Genomic DNA, 23,171 nt, shown 5'->3' with positions numbered 1-23,171 from the left:
GTCTCTTCTTTTCATTATTGCAAGTGTCTATTAATTAGTTGAATATCCGAGAAAGTTTTTTTGTTTAATTTCTATAGGGAAATTCACCCTTCCCCTCTTGTCGGCCTCCAAAGGGACCAATAAGTGGTATCAGAGCAAGGCGCTTTAGGAGGACTAACCGCCGATCGAAGCAATGAGATGGTCGGACCAAGCATCGTTCCACCAAACTTCGAGGGGGACCAACAATCCCCTGATTATAAACCAAATAAATCTCTTGTGTCTGATCTTTTCATTTAGTCTCTTCTTTTCATTATTGCAAGTGTCTGTTAATTAGTTGAATATCCGAGAAAGTTTTTTGGTTTAATTTCTATAGGGCAATTCACCCCTCCCCTCTTGCCGGCCTCCAAAGGGATTAATAAGTGGTATCAGAGCAAGGCGCTTTAGGAGGACTAACCGCCGATCGAAGCAACGAGATGGTCGGACCAAGCATCGTTCCACCAAAATTCGAGGGGGACCAACAATCCCCTGATTATAAACCAAATAAATCTCTTGTGTCTGATCTTTTCATTTAGTCTCTTCTTTTCATTATTGCAAGTGTCTGTTAATTAGTTGAATATCCGAGAAAGTTTTTTGGTTTAATTTCTGTAGGGCAATTCACCCCTCCCCTCTTGCCGGCCTCCAAAGGGATTAATAAGTGGTATCAGAGCAAGGCGCTTTAGGAGGACTAACCGCCGATCGAAGCAACGAGATGGTCGGACCAAGCATCGTTCCACCAAAATTCGAGGGGGACTTCGCAGACTGGAAGCGACGTATGGAGGTATTCCTAAGAACTGATTTTGAAATTCAGTTTATTATGAAGTATGGTTTTGTAGCTCCGATGAATCAAGATGGAGAAGAAAAAGAAGAGAGCCATTGGATAAAGAAGGAGCAGAATAAGTATGTAGCGAACAGCCGTGCGGAATATCACCTGCTGAGCATGTTGCCGCCTCAAGAGGTCAACCGTATTGGAAGCTATTCATCTGCTAAAGAACTTTGGCAGAAGTTCTTGGAACTCCACGAAGGCACGTCCGAAGCGAAGCTCGCTAGAAGAGACATCCTCCGAAACAAACTGATGAACATTCGTTTGGAAAAAGGTGAGAAGGTAGCCAGTCTCCATGCGAAGGTAAAAGAACTGATTACTGGTCTCGAGAACCTTAGAGAAACAGTAACAAATCGAGAAACAATATGCTACGCACTCAACGCGTTTCCCAGAACTTCAGAATGGACATCAATCGTCGACACCTACTATATTTCGAAAAATCTAGAGGTAAGTACTTTAGAAGAACTATTCTCCACTCTTGAATTGCATGAAACCAGGTGTGCAGGAACAAAGGAATTAAGCCAGATGATCGCACTAAACGCAATCAAGAAGGATGAACACGAGTCAGATTCAGAAGACGATCAGGAAGCATACATGGTAAGGAACTTTAAAAAGTTTTTTAGATCTAATAAATTCAAAGAAATGTAGAATAAAAAGAATCTAAGAAATAGAAGAAGGATGTGTTGCTACCAGTGTCAAAAGAAAGGACACCTAAAAGAGGATTGCCCAAAACTAAAGAAGGACAAAGGCAAAATTCCCAAGAAGCACAAGAACCTAAAAGCTACTTGGGACGACACTTCATCATCTGAGTCCGAGATTCAAGAATATGTCAGGCTAGCGCTGATGGCAAGCTACGAAGGGCAAAGCACATCAGAACCTAGCATCAATGAAGGGGGAGTGACCTCAGATGAAAGCAGCGAAGCAGGGGGAGATTCAGGCTTCAAGTCTGATATGGTAAGTGAGGTATGCATCTTACCCCCTGATCAACTTTACTTTGGTATTAAGGCAATGGCTAAATCCATGTATAAATTAGAAAATAAAAATACCAAATTAGAAAATGAAATTTTAGAAACAAAAAGAATTTTGGCAAAATCATGTCTTATAGAGGATTTAGATAAATTGAAAACTGAAAATGAAAAACTAAAAGAAGAAATAGAAAGATTGAAAAAGTCTAATGGTTCAAATATTTTTAGAAATTATAGAGGACTAAATTGGTATTATAGATTTCACCAAAATCAAATTAGAAAAATATCAAAGGCCTATGTACCTAGAAAATATTTAATTAACCCTGTAGGAAGGAACCTCTATTGGGTTCTAAAAACCTGTTTAATTTAAAATTAAAATTATACTTAGCATTTTTAGCAAGAAAATTAAACAACTAATTTCTTTATGAGGTTTTGTCTAAGGAAGTGGTTGTTGCTCCAATAACCAAGAAGGCCTAGTGTCTCGCCACGACCTGGAAGCCAAATATCGAAATGAAAAGTTTAATTGACTAACTAAAAAATATTAATTTAATTTACTAAATGCTTTAAAAGAGTTATTCAATTTGTATTAGAAAATATTTAATTTTGATTTAAAAAATTTTTCCCTTAGAAATTCTTTTATGAAAATTACCTTGGAAATTTGTTTTATGAATATTGACTTAGAAATATTTTTTAAAATTAGAAATTGTTTTTAAGATTTACTATAAAAACTTTTTTACCTTAGACTTGTTTAAGAACTCCTATTTTTTATGTGATCAAAAGGGGAGAAGGATGTTAAGTCTAGGGGGAGGTAATATATTTTTTAATTGAAAAATATTTAGACTTATTTGCAAATTAATTGCAAATTAACTTATTTTATTACATCTGTTTTACCCTAACTTAACTTGGGTTGCTCACATCAAAAAGGGGGAGATTGTTGGAACCCCAAGGTGTTTTGATGTAATCAAACCAAGTTAAGTTAGTCCTGCTTTGTATAACCCTTGTGTCTAAGTGTGAAGAAGCTTAGGAACACAGGAAGTCGAGCGGAAGACGCGACTAGCGAAAAGGACGGCATGGGAGAGAGTCGACGGGCTCGGTGCGTCCGAGGGACGAGGTGACCGCGGAAGAGTACACCGGTGGACGAGAAGAACGTGTGCGGCGTTCGAGGGACGAGAAACCGGGAAGGAAGGCTGCTCGAGGAGAAGGTCGGAACTTGGGTTCGGGTGAGCCCTATTCCGGATGGCCGAGATCACCCAAGCTAGCGGAGCTGGAGTGAAAGAACCGGATCCAGACGAGCTGAACCGGAGCAGAGGTCCCGGACCGAGAAAAGTCAACTCTGTTGACTTTCCTAGTCCGGGCGCTCGGAACCATTCCGGGCGCCCGGACCCGGATTTTGACCAAGATCGCGTCAAACGCGATCTGATCTTTGGGGGATAAAATTTTATCCCCCCCAGGGCGCCTCGACCAGTGCTATAAATATAACACTAATCTGCACAGTCAAAGCAACTCACTTGTAATCAGTTTTCTCTGTGATTTCATTTCTGTTCCTTTTATTTGTGTTGTCAACGCTGTAAAGAGACTACTCCACCCGAAGGAGATCATCAGATAGTGCGCTTACTTTCCTTGGATTAGCAATCCCCTGATTGCAAACCAAGTAAATCTCTTATGTCTAATATTTTCATTTAGTCTCTTCTTTTCATTATTGCAAGTATCTGTTAATTAGTTGAATATCCGAGAAAGGTTTTTGGTTTATTTTCTGTAGGGCAATTCACCCCTCCCCTCTTGTCGACCTCCAAAAGGACCAACATGATGTCTATTTCCTAGGTCCAGGAGTCTTTTTATAGCCCCTGAAAAATTTTATCCGTAACTTGAGGGCGCCTCCAGCGAGGCACAGTGGATAAAGCTTTATCCACTGCGAACGACTACTTTGACTTGCCAAAGGCACCTTCCATACTCATGGAGGCGTCTTCCATGCTTATGGAGGGCGCCTTCCATACTTGTGGAGGGCGCCTTCCATGCTTGTGGAGGGCGCCTTTCCCCTGAAGGTGGCGGAGGCGTGGGCGCGCCTCGAAGGCACCTTTAACCCTTATTGAGGGCGCCTCCGGCAATCTTGATCAGCTTCTTTCACTCTTCCACTGCTCCGATCGCCTGAGTGATTGCGGCCAACCGAAATAGGGCTCACCCGAACTCAATTTCCGAGTTTCTCCTCGAGCAGGTTTCCACTTTGGTTTCTCATCCCTCGAACGTCGTATACGTTCTTCTCGTCCACCGGTGTACTCTTCCACAGCACTTCGTCCCTCGGATGCACCGAGCCCGTCAACTCCCTTCCCGTGTCATCCTTCTCGCTATCTGCGTCTTCCGCTCGACTTCCTATGCTCCTAAACTCCTGCACACTTAGACACGAAGATCAAAACAAAACATGACCTAACTTTAACTTGGTTGATCACACCAAAACAACAACGGGATCAACAGATCATATCAGTTGAATGAAGCACGTGAGCCTCACTCACTTCTATGCTCTTCAATTCTACATCAGTTGACTGACGTCTAACATCAATTGACTGTTAATATCAATCGGACAAAACAAGCGAGTTTCACTCCCTTCTATTCTCCTTCAAATTGACATCAGTCAATTGATGAAACTAATCAATCGATTAGTCTAATCCGAATGGATTTTCAAAGTATCAATCGGTTGATGCTTATATCAATCGATTAATACTTTTATCTTAACCTTCCCAAACTGTTATCTAATGCCAGATGAACCTCTCGTTTACTGGACTTTCGTGCCTAGAGTCTTCTCTTCTCCCGGACTTTCCTTACCTTGCTTCCATCCCCAACTCACAAAGAATTTTTCCTAGCACAAGTAAGGTCTCATTTCATTAGTCTAATCTTAAATGTTATCAAATATCAAAATTATATTTCTTGGACAGGATTACATGAACGCATAGTTGGATAATATCTATAATTAGATAAAATTTACAGAATATGTATAAGTATAAAGACAATTACAACATATTTCTAAATGATTCAGGGGCATAATGCAGACATATCAGACTTGTGTGCTGTGTTTTGAATTTATCAGGTAGACGAATCCGAATCGAAAAAAACTCATCTACCTCCAAGATTAGTGGCCTGAAGCGAATCAGAAGTACCTCCGCACATGAATTATCAAAAAAAAAAAAAAAATCATATTTTGTTTCCTTGCTTTTGTAGCTTTAGCAGCGGCAGTTCTCTCTTGATTACTTGATTTTACTTCTTCACTCCTTAAATAGTCACGTTGATCGAGTCACTGTAACCATCTTCACTCTTGCCTCATCTTCCATGGCTACATCCTCTCCTCTCCTTCCCATTCAATTCCTCCTCCTTTGCTCCGCCCTCCACTTCACCGTACTCGCCGCTTCCGGGACCGCCGACGGGTCTGAGGAGTGGGGATACGTCCAAGTCCGGCCAAGTATTCAATCTCCCTTCGTCACTCTTCTTCCTTCTCCACCCTGTCGAGGAGCACCTCAATTGCTGCTGTTTTGTTTGATGCAGAGGCGCATATGTTCTGGTGGCTCTACCGGAGTGCTCAGAGGACTGACGCTGGCCCGACGCCATGGCCGACCGTGCTCTGGCTCCAGGGCGGACCTGTAAGTTCGTCCGTTTCTTCGCAGGATCGACTCCGAGATCTCCAACTCTTATGAAAGGTTCCATTTTTGCGCTCCAGGGCTCCTCGGGCGTCGCCATGGGGAACTTCGAAGAAGTCGGGCCGCTGGACGCGAATCTCAAGCCTCGGAAATCGACGTGGCTGCAAAAGGCTGACCTCCTTTTTGTGGTGATTCATTTGACTCTCAAAATTGCAGAAAACTTGGAACTTTTTGATTCCCTGCAGATTTCTTTAATCATAATTGGAGTTTGATCATCTTGATAAGGGAAAAAAAATTGGACTTTTAGGACAATCCCGTGGGTACAGGGTTCAGCTTCGTGGAGGACGAGAGCCTTCTTGTGAAGAGCGACGTGGCGGCGGCCACGGATTTGACGACGCTTCTCAAGAGCCTCTACAATGGCAACGAAACATGGCAGAAGAGCCCGCTCTTTATTGTGGCAGAGTCTTATGGAGGGAAGTTTGCTGCCACTGTTGGTTTAGCTATCCATAAAGCCATTAAAGTAGGAGAATTGAAGCTCAAGTTTGGAGGTACCTTTGTTTCCTCTATCCCTCGATTCCTTGTCTTTGCAGCTAAAGAAACAAGTTGAAGTTGGTACTTGTTGATAGGTGTTGCGTTGGGAGATAGCTGGATTTCACCAGAAGATTATGTGGTAAGCAACTATGAATTCCACTGAATTAGACAAACACTTCATGCAAATTACTGTACTGCAGCTCTCTTGGGGGCCTCTGCTGAAGGATGTATCAAGGCTCGATGGAAAATCTGCAGAGGAATCGAACAAGTGATGTGCTTTTCTCAATTATGTGTAATCATTAATTTACTTCTACCAAACTATATATTAAGCATGGTTGATCACGTTGTCAATTTCAGAATAGCTGAAGAAATTAAGCAGCAGATAGCAAATGGACAATACAATGATTCAGCATACACATGGGGAAGGCTTGAAGACTTCATTAGTTCTAAAAGCAATGATGTTGTATGTAATTGCAAATCCATTAACAAAAAAGGGACAGTTAAATGCTTTTTTATGGCTCAAGCTAATGCTGCACATTTGCAGGATTTTTACAATTTCTTGTTGGACTCTGCAAGCGATCCTCTGTCACTGGCAACAACTACAGAAGTAGGAAGGAAGCAAGTAATGAAGGCGTATACAACATACTTGAGCTCTAAGGCTTCTGCAGATGTTGACATTTCGAGCCTCATGAACGGTCCAATCAGGAACAAGCTCAAGATAATTCCAAGAAATGTGAGGTATATATTTTACTTCCTCTTCAATCGAAGAAGAAACAACTAGTTCATAGCATTTAGCTTGGAAAAGATTGGGTGTGAGTTGGTGCATTTGCATTTTGCAGCTGGGGAGAGCAGTCTGACCTTGTCTTTAATTATCTTTCCAATGACTTCATGAAGCCAAGAATCAAAGAGGTGGACCATTAAAAATAGTGTTCAATAAAAATTAGATTATTATAATAAAATTAAGTTCTATAGATAAAGCTGCATGTTCTGATCACGTTCCTTTTCGATGATCTAATCGTACAGGTTGATGAGCTCCTTTCCCTGGAAGTCAATGTCACCGTCTATAATGGACAGGTATGAAATTGATATCTCACCATCTAGGAAGGATCCAAAGCCACTTTGACCACTCATTCTAGATTTCCCACATGTTGAGAAAGTCCCTTTGAGATACTCATAAACCTTATGATTAGTAAAGAGTAGGGTCCAAAGGAGCAGTAGATTGGATTGTTCATCTATTTAAGCAGTCCATAAGCTGGTAAATAAGCTCTTTATTCAAGTAAATAAGCTGCTTCAGAGATGCCAAGAACAAAACAACTCATTTGATACACAATAAGTTACAGTATTGTAATAAACAGAATAGTAAAATGTTGGAGTGAGATTTACTTTTACCTTCGACAGACTGGATTGGTTTTCTTCTTTGTTCAGTAGATGTCCCTACATAGTACATTAAATCTGAGACAACAAATTAATTTAATTTGTGAATAACAAGAAGTAATGCAAAAGAAGTGAAGAACACAATATATATTTGCCAACATAACAATATATACTTGCTAATGTATTACGAATAATGTAAAATCTCATGCCCCCGTGATTTACCTGTTTGTATCTAATCATAGGACTGACGATACTAGACTGCTTGAGATGAGCAATATCACCTTTTACTCTAATAATATAAAATCTAGCAATCTTTAAGTTCATCAATGAATTATGAAACTTAATGGGTTGGAAATCCTAGATAATTTGAAAAAAAAAAACACTAAATAATATCTTATCCTACTATAGGAGATGTCAGATTGACCTTGATGTGGAGAAATGTTCCTTAGTTGTTGACCGATAGTACTGATGAATAATAATGCAAGATTGACTTTGTTCATGGAAATTAATTAAGGTGTTATTTGGTTTAGGAGTTTAAGAATGAGGGAATGAATTTATTCCTAAACCTTATGTTTGGTTGATGGGAATGAAATTAAAATTTTGGAATGAAGCCTAAAAACTTGGGTATTGATGAAACTCACCTCCTCCCTTGGGTTTTGATGGAAATGAAAATGATAATTAAGTTTTAGACGAAAATACCCTTAATATATTTGTTCAATTTTTCTTTCATATCACTTTCTCTCTCCTTATTCTCTCTCATCATATTTTCTCTCTCCTTATTCTATCATTACACTTTTTTCTCATCATTTGCCCCCACGGGCTAGATCAGCTGGAAGGGTGCTTGACGCTTGCAACTTTTTTCTCATCATACTTTTTCTCTCCTCAATCTCTTCGATCATACACTCTCTATCCTCATTTTCTCTCATCACATTTTCTCTCTCTTCATTCTCTCCTATTATATCTCTCTCATCATGTTTTCTCTCCCATCATACTCTCTTTCCTTATTTTTTCTTATCACACTTTCTCTCTCACCATACTTTCTCTCTAATCAATCTCTCCCATCACACACTCTCTCTCCTCATTTTCTCTCATTACACTTTCTCTTTCTTCGTTCTATCCCATCACACTTTCTCTCTTATCATATTTTCTCTCTCCTCATCCTCTCTCATCATGCTCTCTCCCATCACATCTCCCCTCGGGACAATCTAGTGGCTAGCACATGAAGTGTTGCCACCATGAAGTCTGGGGTTCGAATCTCGATAAAGCTGAAGTACAAACCTCCCTTATGTGCTAATCACTATTCCAATGGCTAGTAGCCGTGTTGGCCCTGGGACGGGTTGGCGGGAGCGCTGGAGGCAAGCGTATTCACTTTTTGCCACCATGCTCTCTTCCATCACACTCTCTTCCTCATTTTCTCTCATCACACTTTCAATATTTTCATTCTTTCCCATCACATTTTCTCTCATCATTCTCTCTCATCATATTTTTCTTACACATCTAATTTTTTCTCTTATTTTTCTCTAAGGATAAAATCGAAAATTTTAATTTATTCCGATAGAAAATATTCAATGAACCAAATATTATTTTTAAAAGTAATATTTGTGCTCATACCCATTCTCATTTTACAATATTATGATTCTCATTCTTATTCCGATTCCTAAGAAAGAATCAAACGTCACCTAATAGTTTTTAGGATAAAAACATAAGTAATAGCTTAGTGGCATCACATATGGAGGCAAAACATGAACGGTCCTGGAATCTGAGTTTATACCTATTAAAGTTGCTTGTTACATGTCAAAGTGTGTTGAGGTAATTCTAAGGAAAAACTTCTTTTTTTTTTTTGGCTTAGATGCTTAGTTTAGGTTGTGGTTCCTGGAAAGTGCTGCCATGTCTAAACAAGGGGCAATTGTCCTCCCTCAAATTGTAGTTTCACTTTATAATTTGCTCCTTAATCTCTCATATATTGCTATATTGCACTCACAAATTTGCATTAGGCTTCATCATATTTTCCCAAATATTTCAAGAAGGGCAAAATTATAACACAATGAAAGTTTCCAAATGGAAACTAATGGTGTCCTTTTTGTTTGCTCGGATCAGACTCCTCTCCAGAAACCTCCGATGCTGCGACTGTCTCTGATCTGGTCAGAGTCCAATGGCAAGTAAGGAACATCAACATTGGACAGCTCTACCGACACAACCACTCTGACGTTTAAGTTAGAACTGGAGCCAAAGAGTGAAGGAAACAGAGAGAAAGAAAGAGAGAAATCAAAATCCTAGAGAGTTTTGTGGAGAAGAGCGTCTCCGTGCACAAGAAGAAAGTCATCATCCTTTTGACTTACCTCCATCGATCCTTATATAACCAATGGAAGGAAATCTTCATATAGTACGTAACATGTCGAGTCGTTGGGGGGCCAAGGGCGACAACCATTAGACAGTGAGATTGTTGGAGGTTGTTAGGCTGTTGAGAGTTGTTGGAGGCTGATGCTGAGTTTCTGAGTTTCCTATGTCCGAATGGGAAATTGCTAGATGAATACTAAGTGCTTGGGAGAACAAACTCTGAATGTCTTTCGTGGGTACTGCAGCATCGCGGTTATTCTAGTTTCCTAAGGACTATAGCATCGCAATTACTGTAGCTTCCCAAGTTCTACAGCATCCCGAGTCCAAGTGGTAAACCGTAGGATGATTGATGAAGGCCAAGTGCTCGAGAAAGGGAACTGACGAGTTGGGAAGAGAGGTCAGTGCTCGGGAATAACTCTGGGTACCATTAGAAACATCCCAACAAATTTTACAAGGGCAAAACTGCAAGCTGACATAACTTTAAATAAATCTACAATAGAATGTGATGTGATGATAGAAACTACACTTGTTTCACTGTATATATATAGCATATTTTTTCCAAGGTAAAAAAAAGTAATGTGTTTTGTTTCTGTGCATAGGTTGATTTAATTTGTGCAACCAAGGGCACTGAAGCATGGATTCAGAAGCTGAAGTGAGAAACATAAAACTTTTGAATTTCAATTTATCATTTCCTTAATTATTATTTTCAACTTGGAAATGTTTCTCTTTGGTGAATGAGAATTTCCTAGCTTTTTGTTTCTAGATGGGAAGGATTAAAGAGTTTCAACAGCATAGATCGAACGCCTTTATATTGTTCTAGTGACGAAGCAGGACTCACCAGGGGCTTCCTAAAATCTTATAAGAACTTGCATTTCTACTGGATTCTTGGAGCAGGACATTTTGTAAGTATTCTTTCTTGCTGGTATTTTACAGTTAAATTGGCTAAAAGTTATCTTTTTTTTCAAAAATGAATCTTCTTTATATTCACCTGATATATGATCTCTATCTCATAGGATGATAGGACAAGGAAAAATCAGCCTTGATGGAGAGAAATCTGACAGACTCTAAAGAAATCAGATGGAAATGGAAAATGACAATGCTAGGATAGATTGTAATTAGTTAGATAAATTATGATAGATTTGATAAAATTAAAAGGCTAGTATAGACTTGCTAAGACTATAAAGAATAAGAATCTTTTAGCGATTGGCAAGGATTGCCGAAACTTGGTGGAGATACACCAAGGTTAGAGAAGGAGAAGATGATAGTGATTATACGAAAACTATTGGTGTGTTCATGACTATCTGAGGATTGCCAATTGGAAATGCTGATTTAAGAGAAGAGACTTGTTAAGAGAAAATCGTGTATTAGACATCAAAAAGTTATTGATTTATATAGAGAAGGATATACAACATAATTACAATAATACTCTTAGTTATTATGTTACAATATTCTAACACTCCCCTCAAGCTAGAGAATATAGATCATATGTACCCAGCTTGTTACATATGTAGTCAATTCGGGAACTTCTCAGTGACTTAGTGAATATATCTGCTAGTTGATCATGTGAATTGACATAACAAATAGATATTTCTCCTGATATGACTTTCTCTCTAACAAAGTGACAATTAACTTCAATATGCTTTGTCCTCTCATGAAAAATTGGGTTCGAGGCAATATGCATGGCAACCTGATTGTCACATATAAGTGACATTTGTGTAACCTCCCCAAATCTGAGTTCTTGAAGCAATCGTTTTAGCCATATAAGCTCTTGACTAGTTATGGTCATAGCTTGATACTCTGCCTCTGCACTGGATCTTGTCACAACATTCTGCTTTTTGCTTTTCCAAAAAATAAGGTTACCTCCGACAAATATATAAAACCCAGAAGTGGACCTTCTATCAGTGAGAGATCCTGCCCAATCTGCATCAGAGTACCCTATGACTCGAATATGTCCTTTGTCAAAAGACTCTTTCCTGGTGCACCTCTGATATATCGAATAATGCGAGTCACAGGATCCCAATGTTTTTGCATGGAGAGTTGAGAAACTGACTTACTATACTTACCGCAAATGAGATATCCGAATGAGTAACAGTAAGGTAGCTTAGTTTCTCTATTAATCGCCTGTATTGTTCAGGATCTGGAAGAGGTTCCCCCTGATTAGGCAGGAGCTTGACATTAGGATCCATAGGGTTGTCGATTGTCTTTGAGTTTAACATTTCTATTTTTTCCAGAATATCCATTACATACTTTTTTTGGGATGTAACGACCCCCTGTTTAGACTATGCTACTTCTATCCCTAATAAATATTTGAGTTTACCAAGGTCTTTTGTCTGGAAATGTTTAAAAAGATGTTTCACAAATCCCAAGATATGATCATTACCTGTGATGACAATATCATCAACATAAACCACTACATAGATACAACTAGTAGATGAGTGGCGATAAAAGACAGAATGGTCAGCCTCGCTCCGAGTCATGTTAAACCGTTGAATTACAGTACTAAATCTACCGAACCATGCTCTGGGTGATTGCTTAAGGCCATATAAAGATTTCCGCAGGCGACATACAAGACTAGAAGACTCCCCCTGAGCAACAAAACACGGAGGTTGCTCCATGTAGACTTTCTCGAGCAGATCACCATGTAAGAATGCATTTTTGATGTCCAACTGATAAAGAGGCCAATGACGAATCGTAGCAATTAACAGGAATAGGCGTATAGAAGACATCTTGGCAACAGGAGAAAAAGTATCCACCATAATACAATCCGAAAATCTGAGTATAGCCTTTAGCGACGAGATGCGCCTTAAGTCTGTGAACCATACCGTTCGGACCAACTTCACCGTATACATCCATCAACAACCAACAACTGACTTCCAAGGTGGTAGAGGAACGAAGTCTTAAGTCCCACTACTCTGTGAAGTACAAATTTCATCGAGTATAGTATGTTTCCTATTGGTGCAATCAACCTCTAGGATTTCGATGTTTGACAATATACCTAAGTTTGGTCAACTTGACCAAAGGTTTATCCAAACAGGACTTGATGTTTGGGAGAGAGAAGTCTAGTCAGGACTAAATGACAAGCAAAGGTAGGTCCTAACCAAAGGTTAGGTAAAGTGGAAGTCCTGGTGAGTGAAACCGGGTCCTAGTGAGTAAAGCTAGGTGGTGGAAGTCCTTGTGAGTGAAGTCAGGACCTAGTGAGTGAAGCTAGGTGGTGGAAGTCCTGGTGAGTGAAGCCAAGACCTAGTGAGTGAAGCTAGGTGGGGGAAGTCCTGGTGAGTAAAGTCAGACCCTAGTGAGTGAAGCTAGGTGGAGGAAGTCTTGATGAGTGAACCCGGACCCTAGTGAGTGAAGCTAGGTGGAGGAAGTCCTGGTGACTACTCCTGATTGCTACTGCGACTCTACTACGAAGTTGTTGAGCCCGACAACTGATCCGAAGAGTTCCGGCCGCACTCGACAGATATATATCAACACAGGAAGAGCTCTCATTTCAATACATAAGAGTGTTGGTAACTTTTGTCTTTGTACTTAATTACTATAAAAGGGCAAGTGCAGTGTGTTGCACTTGACCTAACCTTTTTATACTCGATTCTTTCTTCCGGGGGTACCGAAAGAAGTTTTTAGTGGATTGCCCATCGATAGGTCCGCGGGACCTGGGCCTTAAAGTAGGAGTCGCCGAAGGCTCGAACCAAGAAAAAAATCGCTCGTGTTCTTCTAGTGCTTTCTTATATACTTTCCATTACGTACTCTGCTTTTAATTTTTAAAAGAAAAAACCACGTGATTCCCCCCCCCCCCCCCCCCTCTCACGTGCGTCACGATCCAACATTTCCATCCTGGATGGGCAAAGGCATCACCTGCAGTCTTAGGAAAAGAAACAGACGACAAGGAAGAAAGACAAGAATAATAGGAAGGAGAAAGACGATGATAACTCAAAGAAACATAGTGAGGAGAAGGATTATGAGTGGAACGCATACTCTTTTGAAGTGCAATAGGAATATCAGAGTCAGGAGTGGGACCGGAGGAAACGACGAAGGACTTGGCTCCAAAGATGTATTCACGACAGTGTCAGTGTCGATCGGCGGCAAAGCAGAACGAGGACGACGCTAATAAACCTACAAAGAAGGAGACGAGATTGGGGACGATAGAGGCGTCTTCGGAGGACAAAAAATAGTCACGGGTGCAGATGGAGAGGGAGAAACCTCGGATTAGGAAGTAGGAGACCCAAAAAATGAAACTAAATCAAAGAATGTGACATCAGTCGAGATGAAGTAGTGATGAAGAGTAGGAGAAGAACACTTGTACCCTTTTTGAGACCGTGGGTACCCAAGGAAAACACACTTAAGAGATCGGGAAGAGAATTTATCAATGCTAGGATCAAAATCATGAGCAAAACATATAGAACCAAAGATCCGAGATGGTAAAGGATGATGATGGTAGAGGATATGATTTGGTATTTTACCCTGGAGAGTGGAGGAAGGCATGCGATTGATGAGATAACACGCAGTAAGTACAGCATCATCCCAAAACTGATGAGGAACATGAGAATGGAGAAGAAGAGTCCGAGTGGTCTCAAGGAGATGACGATTCTTGCGTTCTGCAACCCCATTCTGTTGAGGGGTATAAGGGCAAGACGTGCGATACAGTAAACCATGAGATGCCAAGAAGGAACGAAACTGAGTAGAAAGATACTCGCGTGCATTATCACTTTGTAAAGTTCGAAGAGAAATACCAAACTGAGTTTTAATTTTATGAAAAAAGATTGAAAAATAGAAAACAATTCTGAACGTTCCTTCATTAGATATAACCATGTACAACGGGAAAAATCGACTATAAAAGTAATAAAATATCATGATCCCAATGTAAAAGAAACACGACTTGGACCCCAAACATCAGAATGAACCAAAGCAAAGGGGGTTGAAGTCCGACTCATAGTGCGAGAAGAAAAAGAATTACGAACATGCTTACCTAATTGACACGACTCACAAGACAAAGACTCTAAGTGAGAAAGACTAGGATGTAATTGTTTCAACTTATCAAGACTTGAATGTCCCAATTGAGCATGAATAAGAAGTGGAGATGCCGCCGCCAAACCAACAAGAGAGGGTTGTTAAAGCCGATAAAGGCCATGAGACTCACATCCGAAGCCAATCATCCTCCCTGTACTCCGGTCCTGTAAGGAAACAGACGTTTTAGTAAAAGCAATGACACAATCAAGAGATCGAGTAAGTTGACTTAACAACAATAAATTAAAGGGAGCTCCGGGAATATAAAGAACATTATGAATAGAAAGAGACAAAGAAGGATGAACAATACCAATACCCTGCGATTGAGTTTGGGAACCATTGGCCATGGTGACAATAGGTAAATAACCGGAAGTAGTGAGAGAAGAAAATAGGGATTTATTATCAGTGATATGATCGGTGGCCCCAGAATTAAAAACCCAAGGACCTGAAGGGCAAGATATGCCAGCAAAAAAATTACCAACGTTTGCAACAGTAGCAGTGGAATTAGAAGTCTGACGATCCTCAAACCATTTCAAAAAGTCATTATAGGAAGGTGGTGGGGTTGGATCTGTGAAGTGGAAGATGAAGAAGCAACAGAACTCTAAATGATCTGAGCAGCGCGAGGAGGTCGACCATGTAGACTCCAACACTTATCAATCGTGTGTCCCGATCGATGGCAATGATCACACCAAGGACGTCCTTTGCCACCCTTGCGAGGTAGGGGTCTATTGTTGTGTAAAGAGACCAAACCTGATGAGTCAACAAGAACGGAAGGGAGCATGTCAAGACTTTGGTCGAGACACGGAGGAGAGTCGCCCAGGTATTGTCCATGATAGCTTCTGTGCTGCTGCCCAGGAGATGTAATTCTTACCATCCAATTGCTCGGAAGAGAGGGGTGCAGTGATATGGTCGGTAAAAATTGAGATATCTGGCTTTGGGACGCCGAATGTAGCCATTGATTAGTTTGGAAGGGGTGGCACCAGCAGCACGGATAAGGCAGGACGAAAGCCGCACGGACAAAGGAGGATGCACTGCACTGTGGCAGCAATAGCTGCTGCTCGTGGTACGTCGGCGTGAAAGAGGGCAGCAACCCAACTTTTTTGGCGACGTTGCAACTCCCCGATGACAACCCACAGTAGCCTCTGTAGACCCCTTCCGGGATAGGTAGGGATGGCAGAGGCGGTGCAGAGTCAGCGTCGGGCAGAGGAAGGTGCTGTGGTGTTCCACTACGGATCTATAAGCTTGATCACAAAACCATGTAGATTGGCGCACCTGAAGGTGATGGAGGTGGCGAGGAAAGCAGGGGTGCTGCTCTCCTACAACCCCAACCTTCGGCTGCCTCTGTGGCCCTCAACGAAGTACGCGTGACGTCAGAGATGAAGATCTGGACGTGCTCGCGACATCGGGGTAGCCACGGCCAGAGATGTTGAAGGTGAGGTAGAGCGCCAGGCGTTGACGATGAGAAGCGGCACGCCGTAGACGCAGATGAGACACCAAAAGTCGTGGAGAAGCGGCTTCTTCTGTCAGAGGCAACGGTAGAGGTCTAGGTCACGAACAAAAAGCGAGCTCAGGTGCTCGGCTTCCAGCGAGTGCTTGGTGCCCGCGGCCAAGAGAGTGAGGGAGGCGGCCGGCGTTGGTAAGGAGATGGGTTTAAAGAGAGGTGGAGTCGCCGGCGAGCGTAGGAGATACACTTTCGCCAGAGAGCGAGGATCGCGAGGTGCAGGCGCCAGCGCGAGGGAGACGCGAAGATAGGAGGCGGGGGTGATAGAATCAGGGGAAATTAGGGCAATAAGAAGTTAATTTTTTTTAACTTGACCCTGATACCATGTTAAGAGAAAATCGTGTACTAAACACCACAAATTTATTGACTTATATAGAGAAAGATATACAGAATAATTATAATAATACCCCTAGTTATTATGTTACAATATTCTAACAAGACCAATCAATCATAAAATGTTTATTCTATCATTGTCTCATATCGGCATGGTTGCACTTCAAAGGAATTGCAAAATTTTGTTGGATATTGGGGCCTTAAATGGACCAAAATGATTTAGAGGAAGGAAGCCATCAATTGTTGAAAGTCGTAATTGACTTCAAAATTGAAATCTACGATTCGCATAGATAGATTTAGACTATTAATTTGCTTAAAATCGATTAAGGGTGAATGAGAAATTAATGTTTAAAGTCAGCCCAAAATAACATTTATTATTCATTAATAAAGTGCATGGGAGAATAGTCCCACATCGGAAATTCTCGATGTGTATTCTCTACTTATTAATGAAGATGTGTTAATGGAGTTAACACAAAAATAAAAGGACGGGTTACCCCTTAGCCCAGGGCGAGCAAGTGCTCGCACCTGTGAGCCCGCCACCCGCCACGTGTGCACGTGCGCAATGGGCGCAATGGGCGCTTTGTAGGCGCACTTTACACTTCGCACTTACGCATCGTCGCGAGGAGCATTGAGGAGCTTAAATTTATGCTCGTCGCGAGGAGCATTGAGGAGCTTAAATTTATGCTCCAGGTGACATTGCAGTGCCTACGTGGCACTCGGGTGACGTGTCAGGCTCGTACCTGACGTGGCAGCACCTGTGCGGCATCCTCGTGGGCAAAGGGAGATGACTGGACAGTTGACTTAGGGAATGGATGGCTATCGTTGATCAACGTTGATCAAATAGGTATGATGGATCGCTTGTGATGCGATCTAGAGCGTTGGATCACAAAGAGTAACGATCTGACGGCTTGGGATGAGACTTGATCTGAAGCATCGAATCAATGGATCCAGATCCGATGGCCGATGACAATAGGCGGGATCTGAGGGTCACAACTCCTCAGATCTGATGGATGAGATTGAAGTGGGCTTGGTGAAGGGTTACAACCCTTCAGAATGGATGATCTAGATCGATCCAGTCCAAGGAACACATCCACTCACCCAAAGGACAATCAACCTCTTCTTTCAGTATAAATAGAACCCTCCAGATGATGGAAAATTCACTCAATCCTCTCTTCTCTTCCTCAAGCATTCATCTCATCTTGTGCATTCATCTCATCTTGTGCATTCAAGAGTCCAAGAAGTCTACTAGAAGGTTCGCTGGTCTTGGAAGTCGGAGTGCTACGACTTCGAGACGTTCGTCGTCGTTGTATCTTGGGAACGAATTGCAACAATCCGTTAAGCACCGTAGCGGAGCATTATCGTTTACGGAGATAGTGTCGAACACTAGCCTCGACGATCAGTTTGCATACTCCAGAAGCTACCTGGGGACCAACAAATTTCATCTCTTGACTGTCTAATTCGAATATGAATTTGAGGCTATATTGAGAGAAACTGGTGTTCTAGTGATATTAACGGGCAACTGAACAAGGAAGCAGTGGATGAGGAAATGACCGAAGGTCAAGCTCTTGTTCACTTGTGGATTTAAGCAGTGGATGAGGAAATGACCGAAGGTCAAGCTCTTGTTCACTTGTGGATGAAGAAGGTAGATCAAAGGAAGAATGAGGTAAAGAAATTCTTATTTTCAACGCCACAAGAGAGGATTCAAGTGAAGTTAAGCCTTGATGTCATCGATCTAGCTTCCATTTCATGTAGGGGATATGTTTGGGTGTGAAATATTAATCTATTGAAACTATCCAACATTTATATTCAACATAATTGATTAGGATACATCTTAAACCTTGGATACGGGTACTGTTTAGTTTAGCATGATTCTGGTCAAAAATCGAAAACTAAACACAACTCTAGATTTTAAACTTTAGATCCGGGTATTCTTTAGTTTCTACGAATTCCTCTCTCTAGACATTCCTACTAACTAAATACACAGCTAAGTTCATGGAGAAGAAAACACTTATTTATCTCATTTTACCATCCCTGATCCTCTTTACTATTGATAATTTGCTAACCAAGATATATCAAGAAGGTTTGATCACAAAATCAATGTTTTCAAAATGGGTCCAAGGATAAACTAACCAAAAGTTTCAAATTCTCTCTGAAACTAATTTGCTAACCAAGATATATTTATCTTCTCTATGCAGGTTCCAGTAGACCAGCCTTGCATTGCACTAAAGATGATTGCCGACATTACGAATTCTCCTGCTGTGTCTTCTTAGCATTGTTGATATCCCTCCTGGCATATAAGAACAGGAACAGAGTGGAAATGCAATGCTTATTCTTCACTTTTCTATTGTTTGGGTGAAAAGGGTAATAAGATGAAGAATTATTTAAATCAAACAGTTAATTGTTTATATTGATCAACTTGTCCTTGCATAATCTTGGAGTACTATACTGAATTGCATCATTTCTGGTAATAATGTGCTTGATTGTTCTTCGCCAACTAGGTTTATGAAAGAGAAGGAACATGTTTAAACCCTAGTTCAGGGACAAGAAGAAACAGCAAAGTATTGTGTGCAAGGAGAAGAAATCATGATGCAAAACCGACATCTAGCATATAACCAAAGGCAAAGAGTCCAACTTTTTGTAAAACCGCGAGAAGATTGAAAGCAAAAGGGGGTTTGGCACATACAACGACGGATCGGACAGCAACAGCAAGTTCCTTCCGATTCCTCTCCGCCGGTGCCAACTCGCAGCCTGGTCACAGGTGCCGAGAGAGCTCCAAAATCGCAGAAGCCGACACGAGACGGCGAATTGGGAAACATTTATTAGGCCATTAATGGGCTCGCAAGATCGATCCGGCCCTTTTAAAACTTCTGCAAAAGGTCGTACTCTGTTCATGTTAATGCAATCATGTTCCTCCCTACTGATCGATCGACAAAAACACAACATCCGGAAAAAAAAAATAACGCAAAAATTTTGCCCAAAACACAATTGCAATTCCAAGTCAACAGCCAAGTCTTGTCATTGGTCATGCACCATCAAAATACCAGCACCATTTTCGCTTCCAAACACTGAGAAATGACAAGAGAGACAAGAAGCCGACATTATACTCGATCGTCATCGCCTTATCTCTTGCTTCCCTGCAGCTTTTTGATTTCTCTCTCCATTTTTTTTTTATTTATCGCCTCATCGATCATGATATCTTGAAGCTGATGATAATAATATTTATGATAAGGATAAGGGTTGCATGATTCGTCTTCAGGACCAGCACTCAGGAGTTAGGGAATGATCCCTCTTTGGATCGCTGCAGTAGTTGTAGACCATGTAGTTCCTCTGAGCCCATTGCATGGCCGCGCTCTGCTGCCGGCTCAGCCCTGCGCCGTACCCCGACGGCGGCACCGGGTGACAGCGAGGCGGCGCGAAGGCGGAGCAGCCGTGGACGGTGAACCGGGTGAACCGCGCCACGAACGGCTGGTACCGGTAGTCGGCCTTGTACTTGCCGTCCTCCGTCGCCCACGAGGACGCGTCCCAAATCGACCCGTACAGCCACATCGGCCTCAGCGGGTACGTCCCGGCGTTTCTTCGCGGGTACCGGCGGATGGGTAGGTCGTCGACGAAGAATCTGTCGCCGTGATTTGTCCAAGCAAACAAAAACAGAGTAGTAAGGGAATCAGAATACCCTACAAAGGTGGCTCCTGTTTCACTAAAGCAGCCTGGGACCCGGAAAATTCGATCATGTGGGTAGGCAGTGCCCAACTTTGACTAAGTTGGGTGGGCCCCACTGACCCTGAGTGAGCCCCATTGACTCCCTTAGGCATGTTGGTATTATCAGGATTGGAGGAGGATTCGAGGTCGCTTACATGATCTCAGTTGGATTCCAGAGAATGGCGTAGTTGTGGAAGCCGGCAGTGGGATCGAACCAGAGGTGGAACTTCATCTCCCTGCCGATGATCCGGCGATCGCCGCTGCCTCTCACGTACACGTTTGTCTGCAGCGTGTACGGCTTTCCGGGCGTCGTCCCCAGGAACTCGATGTCCACCTCGTCGTGGAACCCGGGATGCACTTGGTTGTTCGAGAGCTGAAAGCCTCCAAAATCGCTTCTTTTTAAAGCTAAAACAGAGCAAACCTTTTTTAGCAAAAGAGAGAAGCAAAGATCCTCACGTAAAAGGCGGTGTTCACTCCGGCGGTGTACCCAGGTTGGAGCTTAATCGACGCGCTAAAATACCCATTCCGGAATGGCTTGATGGATTTGAAGCCGCTCCCTGCGAAAACAGAGCATGAGACATCAATGCGCCGGACACGATCCGAGCACGGGAAGCAAACACCAACCCGAGTGGCTGTCGAGCCAAATCGTGACGGAGCGCTGGTCGCCGGTGACGATCTGGTGCTCGGGGCCCCAGAGATTGTTGAAGCCGCGATTGAAGCCCCTGAGCGGCCGGTACCGGTAGCTGGGGAAGTAACCAGGGGAAGGCTGAGCCCTGCAACAATGCAGCACTAGAAAAAGAAGAAGAAGAAGAAGACATGGGCGACGGAGATCCATGAAGAGGGTAACGCTAAATGAAGAAGGCAGCGGCACAACACGATGCAGACGCAATAAATAGCAAGGTCTAAGCTCAGGAACCGTATCAATAATGATGGCAATGGACAATGGAGTTAATAATGGGCTGGGTAGAATCTCCAGTCTAATTAAACCTCTCTCACCACCATTTTTAACGGCGCCAAGGAGAAGAACAAGGAGAGAAAGAAGAAAGGGGGAGTCCAAGTCCAATGATTGGCCCGCGACTTGGTTGACTGACTGACCCAGCAGCTCTTTTGCTCCAACTTAGATCTCTCCAGCCTTCCCCTGGATTTGAAGCCGCTCCCTGCGAAAACAGAGCATGAGACATCAATGCGCCGGACACGATCCGAGCACGGGAAGCAAACACCAACCCGAGTGGCTGTCGAGCCAAATCGTGACGGAGCGCTGGTCGCAGGTGACGATCTGGTGCTCGGGGCCCCAGAGATTGTTGAAGCCGCGATTGAAGCCCCTGAGCGGCCGGTACCGGTAGCTGGGGAAGTAACCAGGGGAAGGCTGAGCCCTGCAACAATGCAGCACTAGAAAAAGAAGAAGAAGAAGAAGACATGGGCGACGGAGATCCATGAAGAGGGTAACGCTAAATGAAGAAGGCAGCGGCACAACACGATGCAGACGCAATAAATAGCAAGGTCTAAGCTCAGGAACCGTATCAATAATGATGGCAATGGACAATGGAGTTAATAATGGGCTGGGTAGAATCTCCAGTCTAATTAAACCTCTCTCACCACCATTTTTAACGGCGCCAAGGAGAAGGACAAGGAGAGAAAGAAGAAGGGGGGAGTCCAAGTCCAATGATTGGCCCGCGACTTGGTTGACTGACTGACCCAGCAGCTCTTTTGCTCCAACTTAGATCTCATTCAGATCTTGGGGGGCGAAGCCAAGTCGCTGCTGCCCTTCCGCACCCCGTTTTATAGAAACCTAAGCATTTTACCAGATGGCTGGCTGTCCGGCTTGCGTTCGCCACATGCCCAACTGCTAAAGCACAAGCGAAAGTAATTAAGTAGCCGTTGGAGAGGAGCATCAAAAGTCGTGCAGGCAGTGAGAAGGGAAGGCAAGGGAAGGAAGAAGGAGAGAGATGGGTACAGAGGAGATGAGTTATGATGGATGGAAGTCCAAGGGAAGAGAGAGAGAGAGAGAGAGCAGAGCCGTTGGGTGGACAGTTTTAACGTTAGGAGGAAGAGAAGAGACGGAAGGGAAATGAGTGACTCATGAGGGAAATGGAAGGTTGCAGTGTTGTGTATGAGCCCGTGAAGGGGCAGTTGCTTGTTTTGTAGCTTCTTCTTTATTTCGCGTCCTCCAACGTCGGGACGTCCCTTGTGTAATTAGTACTACCTTTGTGAAAATCAAGGATTTCAAATAAAATCAATATTAATCTGTATCAATTATATTTTAAATTTATCCTATAAATAAATTTAAAAAAAAAAAACAGACAACTATAATCCAATATACTCGAACACCTAAATTATTTTTTTGTTAAAAGTTCTATATTTACTCTGTTATCCTCTGTTAATTTTAGCACACTAATCTTGCAAGGGGCCATTTGGTCTTTATGAAAACGAAAAAAAATACGTTCCAAATTATGTAAATTATTAAAAGACATCTCTTTTGAATAAGGATTAGGAAGATAAATGAATGAAGTGTTGGTGAATAAATTTAATATTCGATTTAATAAGAATTTATTTATATTTGTTTAATATACATAAAATTAATTAAACGAACAAACTTGAATATTTAGTTAAGTTAAATAAATAAGTTTAAACACATATGTGTTCAACTCGTTAATATTCGTGAACAACATTCGTAAACAATATTCGTGAACAATATTCACGAACCATATTCATTAATAAAACTCTTTTCAATATGTTAAATAAATAAATAAATTTAAATTATCAAATTTAATAACTAATCACGCAACTAAAAGTTCTAAACAATCAAACAAGGTTAAATTAAGAGTTTGATAACATCTAAACGAATTAAGTTTGAATCAAGCTCAAGTCAAGCTTAAACCAAGCTCAAGCCAAGCTTGAATTAAAAACTAGATAACATCTAAACAAACCAAGCTTAAATCAAGGTTCAAATAAGCTCAAACTCATAAAAA

General features: G+C 41.9%; 2 protein-coding genes across 8 annotated transcripts; one reads left to right on the top strand and one right to left on the bottom strand.

Annotated features, from left to right (window-relative positions):
- The first annotated feature begins 4,839 nt into the window (after positions 1–4,839).
- LOC122030609 (serine carboxypeptidase-like 51) lies at positions 4,840–18,961 on the top strand. The gene is made up of 13 exons (XM_042589818.1): positions 4,840–5,251; positions 5,335–5,429; positions 5,507–5,614; positions 5,734–5,974; positions 6,053–6,096; positions 6,158–6,225; positions 6,315–6,420; positions 6,502–6,695; positions 6,797–6,866; positions 6,981–7,031; positions 10,268–10,320; positions 10,432–10,570; positions 18,699–18,961. Exons 1-13 carry the CDS (start codon positions 5,122–5,124, stop codon positions 18,771–18,773), a joined length of 1,374 nt encoding a protein of 457 aa, XP_042445752.1. The 5' UTR covers positions 4,840–5,121; the 3' UTR covers positions 18,774–18,961.
- Positions 5,733–22,345, bottom strand: LOC122030610 (probable xyloglucan endotransglucosylase/hydrolase protein 32). 7 transcript variants are annotated; one of them, XM_042589825.1, is made up of 9 exons: positions 21,427–22,345; positions 20,827–21,359; positions 20,659–20,759; positions 20,358–20,575; positions 19,187–20,119; positions 14,803–14,836; positions 7,347–7,409; positions 6,148–6,206; positions 5,733–6,071 (listed from the first exon to the last, which is right to left on the bottom strand). In XM_042589825.1, the coding sequence occupies exons 2-5, from the start codon at positions 21,035–21,037 to the stop codon at positions 19,756–19,758; spliced, it is 894 nt and encodes a 297-aa protein (XP_042445759.1). In that variant the 5' UTR covers positions 21,038–21,359; positions 21,427–22,345; the 3' UTR covers positions 5,733–6,071; positions 6,148–6,206; positions 7,347–7,409; positions 14,803–14,836; positions 19,187–19,755. The 7 variants fall into 7 exon arrangements, with proteins under 7 accessions (XP_042445759.1, XP_042445756.1, XP_042445754.1 ...); XM_042589822.1 differs by having other exon boundaries at positions 6,153–6,206; XM_042589820.1 differs by lacking the exon at positions 14,803–14,836.
- Between the last annotated feature and the right edge of the window lie 826 nt (positions 22,346–23,171).

This window comes from Zingiber officinale, chromosome 10B, assembly GCF_018446385.1.
Source record: "Zingiber officinale cultivar Zhangliang chromosome 10B, Zo_v1.1, whole genome shotgun sequence".
In the NCBI taxonomy this organism is placed as follows: domain Eukaryota; kingdom Viridiplantae; phylum Streptophyta; class Magnoliopsida; order Zingiberales; family Zingiberaceae; genus Zingiber; species Zingiber officinale.
Note: the sequence above shows the minus strand (reverse complement) of the source record. Positions and strands in the feature narration are given on the sequence as shown.